Source organism: Mycteria americana, chromosome 5 (assembly GCF_035582795.1).
Source record: "Mycteria americana isolate JAX WOST 10 ecotype Jacksonville Zoo and Gardens chromosome 5, USCA_MyAme_1.0, whole genome shotgun sequence".
Lineage (NCBI taxonomy): Eukaryota > Metazoa > Chordata > Aves > Ciconiiformes > Ciconiidae > Mycteria > Mycteria americana.
Window position 1 is genome coordinate 57821986 of NC_134369.1, and position 10627 is coordinate 57832612.

Sequence of the window (10627 nt, forward strand, 5' to 3'; positions counted from 1 at the left end):
TAGAAAGAATTTCTTCATGAATATATATACTTTCAAATACTGCAGCAACACTTTTTTTTTATTCATAAGCTGTTCACATGGGACAACAAACTGCAGGTTTGCCACAGCTCCCTTCTAATTAAGTTTAAATAAAAAGCAACGGAAGTGGTGCCTGACCGTGGTTTCATAGCAAATGAAAAACGAGTGGTTACTCAAGCGTTAACTGGATTCCACAAAAAAACCAAGAACAAGCAAACACTCTTCTGAATGCTGAAGACAAGCTGGTCTTGTTTGTAAAGCTCTCAGACGAGCAGAACTGGGTGGAAAAAAATTCTTTTCCTTAAAATGCAAGTAATACAAATGGCCATTAATAGCCCAAAAGCCCAGATGCCAGAGCTGCAATGTACACTGATACCCAGAAATACACTTTGATTTGTTATTTGCGAGAGACTGTGGTTTAGTACAGAGCAAAACTTTTCAGCACTTTCTTCTACTTACAGGATGGACCTGGCTGCTGTAGGAAACCTCCACGCTCTGCTCCAAGTTGTTGGAAAGAATCCGGCATCTGTCCAGGAGCTCAAGTGAAGTTGGCTGCGCGCACGGCCATTTCCAGGACATGTTCCAAATTCAGCGCTTCTCTGGCTGATGCAGGGCAGTTCTGCATGTCGTCCAGCACCGATTGAACCAACCCTTTTGCCCACGAAGCCAGCCAGCCCAATCTTGCTCCCACCTCTCCATCTTGCTGCCGCCCCCGCCAGCTGTTCCAGAGACAGACCAAGCCGCACAAACCTACCAGCTACTCAGGTCTCCTCTCCTAGTGCTAAAGCAAAGCATGCAGAGAACTGCTAGTCTCTCAGTGATATAAACCGCCAGCTTCATCCCGTTAAAAACCAACCAAACCCGACAAGTGAATGCAGCCAGGCACGCCACTACACACAGCCAAAGCTACCAAGGAGACAGACCCATCCAGCACAGTCAGCTGCCCGCATAAAGCCTCCGCTGCCTCCGGTGACAAACGGTGCGGGCTCAAGGGCGCTGCTCTTCCGAGGACGCGCTTCCACCGCTGCGACGCGCACACGTTTGTACACGCTTCACGGCCCAGCGGTTTCACTCAGCAGAGGCAGCCGATACACCGGAGCCGCCTGCCCCTCCGCAGCCCCGTTCTCCCCGGTCTTCATTCAGCCGTTAACACTGCTCTGACTCCCGGCTCGCCCCCCCGCCCCAGGGAGCTCTACCGCAGCCTGCACCACCAAAGGGCCGGCAGGACGAAACCCAAACCCCACCCCGGGGCAGGTGGCGTCCGCACATCCCTCGGCATATCCCGCGGCTCACCACCCTCACGGCTCCGCTCAGCCCGTGAAGCCCCCGAGCCCTGCTCACACACGCCAAGCCCGAAGGGAGCGCCTGAGCACGGCGGCGGCCGCCCGACGGGCCTCCCCGCCGCGCCGCTCGGCCTGCGCCGCGGCCGCCCCGCGGTGCCGGCGGTGGGGAGAGGGGGTAGAGGCACATCCATCCCCGCCGCCGGGCAGGCAGAAGGCGGCTGAAGCGCGCCGGGCCCCGCCGCCACGAGCGCTGCCGCTAGCCGGAAGCGGAAGGAGCTACACGCTAATCACGCGCCCCCGGGGCTTCCCGAGCAAAACAACGCACCGGGGAGGCCTGACCAATCGCGTCCGCGGAGTGGGCGGGGATTAACCAAATCATGCCGGATTGACAGGTTGCTTCTCCCAATGCAACTGCAGCGGCGCCGTTCCCTCCACAAATAGGAAGACGAGGTACCGTCGGGGTTGCTGGGTGGGACAAGGCTCTCTGTATCGCCATGCCACTGGCTGTCGGCGCTGATTGGCGGGGAGTGCGCCTATGCGGAGGAGACACTCCCCCGCGGCCTTTCCCGCTCTCCGCCAATAGGCTCTCGGCGCTGGCTGGGACCGGCGGAGCGCGGCGGGGCTGGCAGTGGGCGCGGGTGGCGGCGGGCAGCATGAGCGGCGTCGTGCGCGCGGCCTGGCGGTGGGGTGCCGCCGCCGCGCGGGGCCGGGCCGGGCGGCCGCTGAGCCAGGCGGCCGCCGGGGGGGCCGAGGGCGGCGGGGCCGAGGGCGGCGGCGGCTCGGGGTCGCGGGAGGCGGTGGAGCGGCTGGTGCGGGCGCACCCGGTGGTGGTGTTCATGAAGGGCAGCCCGGCGCAGCCCCTCTGCGGCTTCAGCAACGCCGTCGTGCAGATCCTGCGCCTGCACGGCGTGGAGGACTACCGCGCCCACGACGTCCTACAGGACCCCGACCTCCGCCAAGGTCAGCGGCGGGCCGGGGCCGGGGCCGGGCGCGGCGGCTGCCGGGGGTCACCTTTGGGCGCCGCCTGCCCCGCTGCCGGCGCTTGCACGTAGCCTGAGCCGGTCCCGCGCTTCTCTTTGCGAAACGCCGCTCTGACGGGGCAGCGCCAGAGCCCCCAAGTACCGGTTTCCCCGTGGGAAGGGCCCTCGGGAGGCCGCGGGGTGTGCAGCTGCGCTGGGAGTCGGGGCTGCCCTGCGGCCTCTGGCCGGCCCGGGGGTGCTGGAGCACCCCGCCGGGCACCGTGTGGCAGGGCACCGCCGGGCCCTGCTGGCTTCTCACGGGTGCAACTTGCTTTGCTCGCTTTCCTGGGGTTTGTGGTGTTGTTTCGTAAGCAGGCCGACGTCCCGGGGCTTGGGGGTTTGTGGAATTTGAAGCGTGTCACAGAGATGCGCCATTGAGGTTGCTTTGCCTGGACATCCGCGCTTGGTTTCGGTAGCCCGTTCTGTGTCCAAGGGCGTCTTAGTTATCTGCAGAACGCAGTTATGCTCACGGGGTGACTCTTGGAGATCGGGCTTCTCGTGCCACGCTCCCTCGCCTAGTGAAGAGATACAAAGCTCCACTAGAAGACCCCTAAAATGCTTCACTATCCAGTCAGATGTTTTTGTTCCCTGTGAACAATATGGTGAAACTTCATGAATGGCTTGGACTTACACCGCTGTATTCCCTGCTGGCACTGCCTGCTGGGGTTCTTTTGATAAAGTACAAAATTCTGCTAATCATTTGCACAAGAAATATTTAGTAATAGTTTCGCCATTACTCCCCGAGGGGTAGGAGCTATTCTATGTAAGGTTTTTTGCTAACTGAAGAAGGCTAGTATTCTGTTCTCATAATGCTTTTCTTCCTTCTTTCCTTCTTCAGTGTGCATAACTGACTGTTAAGGTTTTATGTGGTTATTTGAGAAAGTTTTAAAACAAAAAATAAAAGTATGTAGTAATTAGTCTTGCAGGTGCATGGCATTAACAGTTCTTGTCCAGAATTCACTCAAATGTGCTTTAAATCCACATGCTGGCACGTATCAGGTGACTTTCTTCTCCTGTGTTTTTGGTGCCATCTGACTAATTCGGTTTTTCATTAGCTTTTAGCCAAAAGGCTGATTTTTCCAATCCTTCCTTGCTTTTCAGTTCACAGGTATAATAGTTGGTATGGTATAAAAACTTAAACACTGGAATTTGGGCGTGATGATGTTTTTTGTTAATTAATGTTGGTTTTGTTCAAGTAAACCTTCTACTGCCTCTGGCGGGTGAGCAAATTGTGGTAGTTTTCTAAACTTTATTTACATATCTAAATTTATTAAACTTATGGTTTACTAGAACAAACTCATAAACTAAAAAGGAGGAAACAAAACCTTGAAATCAAACCATCAGCATTTCACTTTTGGTTGAGAGGGCTTTTGTGAGTCCTTGAATGGGCAGTGCGTTTGTCACTTAGAATCTCTGGGCCTTGACCATGTGAATATGCAGAATTTTCTTCCTACGTAACAGGAACATCTCCCTTCTGAGCATAGTAAATGGCTTGTGCTAGGTGATCTGAGGGGTTATTGTCCTCCTGGCTGCCTGAGCTTTAAATTGAAATTAGTGGTTTGATCCGGACTGTTTGGCTAAGCCGCACTGAATGCAGTAACGGAGCATACGCTTGCACAATATTCTGCTGGTTCTCAGGTGCTTAAAGAAGTTGTTCTGTTCCCTTTCATGCACCAGCTTTGGCACTTGTCCGACTGCACAGAGAGCCAGCTCAATTTATTAACTGGATCACTGGGCGTGCAAGTTGAACTAGCTTGTTGTACTGTGAGGTGAGTGCCAGAGCCAGCACCAGGCATGGAGCCTTGAAGTGAAGAGTTGGGGAACAACACTGCTGCTTTCAAGGCCAGCAGACTGTCATATTGCTTCAACTGTATTACCTGCTGCACCCTAAAGAGCCAGTGTGTGCCTGCTTCTGTGGATGGCAGTCTGTGAGAGAGGAGAGGGTAGGGCTGCTGGAAGCTGTAGCTCTGTAAGTTGCCAAATGTGATTCAGCAGTGGCTGCCTGAAGGCCCTCTTAGTCTCCTCCTGGAGCTGGCCTCAAGTGCTGAAAAGTTATAGATATGCAGCATGTGACGCTTTCCTAAGCCTTCTCTGTGAACATAATCTGCACTGCATGCATGTGGGGTTAGCAAGAGGATGCTGAGCCTTTAGCTATGAAAACATCTGTTAACTAAAGATTGATCTGCAAGGAGATTAGTGTACGTGAGCTGGTCACCAGCTTTGTATTCAGCTGAACATAATTTAAATGCTTGCATATATGTGCAAACTTTGTAGTAAGTTGCAAACTGCTCTTACTACAAATGCTACCATTTGCAGTAAGAGCAGGCTGTTGCAGAGATGGTGGTTCAGGCATGTTTGAAGTGCTGGTTGATTTCTTCCCTGTACCTGTTGAAACACCTTATTTTCAGGTTGTTACAGTTCAACTGCTGAAACTTGCCTTGTGCTAAAATATGGCAAGGTGTAAAACCAAAACAACTCCCCTGCTTGCCTCTTCACCTAAAAGCACACTCAGATATGTGCAACTAAATAGTTATTGGTACTTCATGTGATTTATCTGAACTTGAGCTGAGGATATGCTTCCCTGACACAAATCCTTCATTATTAAAGCTGGTTTAAGAGACCTTGGCACTCTCTTGGACTCCATGGCAATTCAAGTTTCTCTAAGTTGGCTCTTCCAGAAGTGATCCTGCTCTCAGCTGATGGACAGCATTAGGCTGGTTCAGGTCACTAAGGTGACAGAGAAGCTTGGGATGACATACTGGAAAAGCAATGGTTTAAACTGGTTTGAACAGTTGTGGTAGTTCACCCTCAGATTATTTTAATTGTTGCTTTACATTACCTAAGCATGGGATGCTGCCAAGAGGGTGGTCTTGATCCTTCCTCCCAGCCTCGGGCTAGCCTTCCCTCAATCCTGCTTGCAGCAGTACTAACGATCTCCGTGAAAATGTGTTGCTTTTCTGAAGAAAGTGTGGTAGGAGTGAGAGTGGTTGCTTGAGTCATCTCCTTGATGTGGCCCATCATTCGTTAGTGCTAATGCTGGCAAGGGAGAGGCTGAGAATTGGTAACTGAGGTTGGGGACGTGGGGTGGGAGTGCACTAGGTACCCCTTTCAGTAGCACTTTGCACCGATGCTGGTTTCACAGTCACTTTAAAGTGTGTTAGCTCAGCTGTCAAACTGTAAACCTGATCTGTAGAGTATGGTTTTACAGAGCAAACAGTGGTTCAAAGCAGAAGCTGCAGCTTCTGAAGCCAGCGGGAAGTGTTAACCTGCAGGGAGGGGGAAGGAGATCCCTTGGGGTGTCTGTACTGCCCGAGGATTCATCACAAAAGCACATCCCAAGTGCAGCAAGTGTAGACCGGGCTAACCAGCTTTAACGCTACTGAAATAGTATCAGTAACTGCTCTAGTAAGCTAGGAGTTGGTTAGCCGCTTCAGGAGGTGTTCAGTTTGTAACCTGGTTGAGCCTCGTGCATGCAGGCATTTAAAGCAGCTTGTCCAATACATGAAACGCTAATACAGAGCAGCTAAGCTTGATTGTATTCGTATTTTTATCTGAAGTTGGATAGATCCTTGAAAGTACTATCAGTGCTTGTATGGATGTGCAGTTGGGTCCTTGAAGAAAATATTTCTGCGAGAGAGTAATTGGTGTAATATTACCATGGAATGCTTACTGGCGGTAGGTTTATTATGCAGAGCCCTTGGTTCTCAATTAATGTTTAGCATTGCAATACCTTAACAAAAACAAACCCTATTTTGTATCTGCAGTAGCTCCTTTGAATAGGGTTATCCTTAAGTGTTCCTTAGCATTGGGACTCCATTTTTCATTGCAACTGTTGTGGGTTAAAAGATTTTTAGGACAGACCACTCTTGAGTGCTCAAAGACCAAGGTATGTTTAAGAAAAGTACTGCTAAACCCAAGTTCACATCAAAACTACTAATTTCTGCAAACTGTATCTAAACAATTGAGAGGTTTTAATGAAACACTAGGGAAGTTACAGGTAGTGATGCTAGAGGTTAGGTTAGATGGTTCTGGGTTCCCATTGGCCTTGATTTATATGCTAAACTTGCTATTTTGGACTTTTGAAGCATTGGTTGTCCATGCACAAAATCATAAGTCAAAATAAAATCTCCTAGCTGATATTGTACTTCATGGTTAGGAAAACTTTGTCACAACAAAAAGTTTTTTCTAGATTACTATTATTTTAGTGGCTTTTTTAAAAACACACTGGTATTTGAGTAAGGGGAATTTTTAGCTCTTTTTAATCTTTTGTGCATTAAAATCATAATTGTAATTGCATATTTATGCACTTATGCGTATTTATTAAAAAAGAAAGTGTTTTAAGTTCCAATAAAGTAAGCATAATTTGCTTATAGGGTTATTTTTTTACTTCAAATATTTTGATTTTACCTTTACAGTCTTTAGAGGTTAAAATGTTTTACAAGGGCAAAGCAAATTCCCTTGTGTTTTTTGCTATACAGGTCTAATATTTGCTGTTAGTACTTTGACAGCCTGTGCTAAAGCTCACACATGCTTGTTTAGAGGGTTGACTTCCAAGGTGAATGGGCTCTGATGATCTGAAAAGGCACCTCTGTTGTCTGTATGCTTAAATTTGCTATATGGGCTTTCGTGCCTTTGGTAGAAAAATTCCAGGCATTGCATGTTGAAAATGTATAAAAATGTTGAAGTCAAAACTTGGTATCTAAGGAGGTGCTGGTGGACTTGGTATAAGAGCATACAGATGTAGAATTTAACTGTTTCCTCTGCTACAGAAATAATGGCTTTATGTGAAGGGTCATTTAAAAAGTGGCAAATTAGATATAATGATTCTTCTTTATAATTTTTTTTGTGTGAAGCCTTTAAGTGCAAGTTGGGATTCAATTTATACCAGCTGATCAGTTAATATTTTTGGATGTTCTTATACTTGTCTTCTATGAAGTATAGTTTTAAACTTTAATTCTGTACTTCGTAATTGTGCCCTGAGCTCTGTTTTGTTTTATGAGTACTTTAAGAGACTTCAGCCTTTGTGCCCCTCCCATGGGCTGTAAGGTCTGGCAATGAAAGATAAAGCAATTTGAAATTCATAAGGCTTCTAGAGGGGCGAATGTATCCTGCAATTGAAATTGCAGTAGTAAGTATACCTTTGTGAATTCAGTAAAAACATAAAATATTTTAAAGTCCCTTTGGGAAAAGGATAACTGAATGTAAACAGTTCTCAGTGTTTTCCAAGACTCTCATTAATTGATTGAAAAATCACATTTGCTTGTTTCCTGGGAGGGAAAAGACACACTACGTTTTTCCAGCTCCTGTTTGACATCGGTATAGGAGCTGACTCCATATCTTTCAACCCACATCTTTGAGCTGGAATGAGAAACAAACCTAACTTGAATGTAGTTTTTCTGATAGTGCTTCTGTTATATAGATACATTTTTGCCTCAGTGGGGAAGAAATGAAAATATCAATAGTTCTGTCAGGCTGAAGCAATGTATTCTGTTTAAAAACTCATTCTATTTGGAGAGGGGGGGGAAAACCTTTAATACTGTTATTTTTTTTCTTATGCAGGAATAAAAAACTACTCTAACTGGCCTACCATCCCACAAGTATACCTCAATGGTGAATTCGTTGGTGGCTGTGATATACTCCTCCAGATGCATCAGAATGGGGATCTCGTAGAAGAGCTGAAGAAGCTAGGAATCCGTTCAGCACTTCTGGATGCAGAAAAAGACCAAGACAAAAAGTAAAATGAGCAAAAAAAGATGCTGTGACAGGAATAAAGCAAATCTTTGATAAGAACTTGTTACCAATAAAGCCTTATGTACTTTTGCTCAAAGCAGGCATCTTTTTGAACTGACACTAAGATTTATCTGTGAATGTCTGTTAGCTCATGGTAAATGTAGTGATCTTGGTATGTTGATTTATCGCTATTGTGAAAATTTGAGTATAACCACTGCACTGTAAAGCACACATTTGTGGAGGTTATGTTTTAAAAAAAAAGTTCACTTTTAAAAGCATTGACTTCTTGATTGAGGCGGGAGTAAACCAAAAGGATTAATAATATTTTTATGGATTTTGAGTGTGTGTTTCTCTGTTCTTTGATACACAAACCCATGCAAACAGTGTTTGCATTCCCTTGCTCCTCTTGAAAAAGTGTTAAGTAATAGTGCATCAGTTTTGCTGTATAACTCCTGGTGATAAGACTTCTTGAGAGCCTGTAAAACTTCTGTAATCGCATATGATGTAGGAGAAAAATAGTCTTCAAACAATATAGAAGGAAAAAAGATTATATGAGAGTGCATGAAATATACTTTTATTCCAAAGGGTAAAAATAAACAGACTTGTACAAATACATGTATAATTGTCATTATTACTTTGTAACATTCTGATGGCTTTTAAAAGATTGCAAAGAATTGTGCCTAAAGATTTTATAAAACCTTTTCTACCTCTTGCAAAGCAGCTTTTCCCCTCTGCTTATATACTTTGTATTGCAGTTCTGTGTCAGTGCTAAAATGTGGGAATTGTTTAAGGCTTCAGTATTCTAGCTTGAAATAGTACAGGAGAATACTTCAGTTACTACTGTAATCTTGTATTATTTGCCCTTTACTAAGTTATCTTTTTATATTTGTTGTATTTCCAAGTATTTTCTCCTGACTGCTGTGCTTTGAAGAATATGGTCTTCAAACACGGGATTAACAGATGAAATGTTTCATGTACATGAGTGCAGTAGAGAGGCTACTGAATAGATAAATATTTCTTTGTGGAAAGTCCCTGAAGTCTTCAATACCTATCTAACCACATTTCCCTAAGTTAAATTATATTAATCAGTGTAGCTTCAGCTGTACAGCAATACTGCTAAGGTTAAAGGCTAACCAAGCTGTTTCTAAATGCAGTTTACTTTTATTAATATAAACCAGTTTGCATGTGAATTAGGCAAATGATTGGAAATAAACTGTATTTTATGTTGATTGTCTACAATAGTTCCTCTTTATTTTAAATGACTACTCTAATGACATTGTTACTAACCTTGATTTGAAACCTAAAATGTTTCCCACTGCATAGGATAGAAAATGTGTTTTAGAGAAAGGAAAAATTATGAATGGTCAGTGGCAGAGGAAGTCAGGACTGGAACTTGTAGACAAGAGAGATTTGATGGAAGTTCCAGTTCTAAATCTCTCCTGTCCACTTGAGCAATCTGTCCAGTGGAGAAACTATACTGGTACATTCTTCACAGAATTTGCCAAACTGGTTACAGTAACCTTACTGTATAGTTTTAATGCAATCAGTATCACCAGGATTAAATACAGTGTGTACATGCTCTATGTATTCACTTGTTTGTGACAGCTGCCCAGTACCAGTAGAGGTGACTTGAATGACCACTGAGTATGAATAAGTTACGCTCGGAGGCAGTCACTTGTGGCTGTTAGGCATGGAGATACAAGTGCAAGATTTTTTTTGTTCATATACCACATCACATTCATGAAATGCAAAGCTTTAGGTATAGATGAAGGTTAGTTCCGAACATTTTAGTGCTGCCTCTCTTTGAATTCTAATTAATTAAGCTTTCTTATGGCTAATCTTTCACAAGTAGTTTTTGCCATTCTGAATGTAAAACGTTTAGAAAAATAAGTGAATTTCAAAAGTCTTTGGTTATTCGTGTCAAAAGACCTATTGAAATGGATGTACACAGTAAACAAAGAATAAGGTAATGAAAATGAAATTATTTTCTGCTTCAGTGGTTAACTTTTAGTCTGGCTACTAAATAAATCTATTAAAAAACAAACCCCTAAATCTGCTGTTTCATAGAGCTTTATTCTTCTGTGAAAGCTGAATATTTTTCAGTACTATCTGCTACTAGTTTAACATAAAGGTAACTTAAGCATTGTCAGGTTGTCTTTTTCCTCTAAGCAGCAAGTTTTTTCTCCCAGCATGAGTTCCTGCTTTTACCAAAACTATGAAAGTTTTTCTACTTTCTCTATTTCCTTCCCCTTAGACTTTTAGTTTTTAATTATTTGGTTAAAATTTTGCATAACATACATAGTAGTGTTCATATCAATCCTTTGCCCAATTGGAATGTGTTGTGAATGAGCAAGTAAAAGCAACAGTGATACCATACAGCGTGTGTGACAAAGCCACAAGAATGGGACTATAAAATGTGACTTCTGCCTGCGTTCCTGTACAAGCCATATATTTCCAGGCTCTGTGTGTATGAGCAGTTGTTCTACATATTACATCTATATAAATGCTCATGTTAATCCAACTGCAATAAAAAAATCACAGCCTACTTAAATAGTAAAACTTCAGATGCTCACAAAG

The 10627-nt window shown here is 44.7% G+C and overlaps 1 protein-coding gene across 1 annotated transcript; it reads left to right on the plus strand.

The window, feature by feature from the left end:
* Positions 1-1786: 1786 nt before the first annotated feature.
* GLRX5 (glutaredoxin 5) lies at positions 1787-8665 on the plus strand. The gene is made up of 2 exons (XM_075503528.1): positions 1787-2261; positions 7880-8665. Exons 1-2 carry the CDS (start codon positions 1796-1798, stop codon positions 8056-8058), a joined length of 645 nt encoding a protein of 214 aa, XP_075359643.1. The 5' UTR covers positions 1787-1795; the 3' UTR covers positions 8059-8665.
* The last annotated feature ends 1962 nt before the right edge of the window (positions 8666-10627 follow it).

Excerpts from the sequence above, each read along its gene's own strand:
- GLRX5 (XM_075503528.1), top strand. The coding sequence starts at position 1,796 with ATGCCACTGGCTGTCGGCGCTGATTGGCGGGGAGTGCGCCTATGCGGA. Across the intron at positions 2,262-7,879 it reads GGACCCCGACCTCCGCCAAG|GAATAAAAAACTACTCTAAC; the intron begins GTCAGCGGCGGG and ends TTTCTTATGCAG.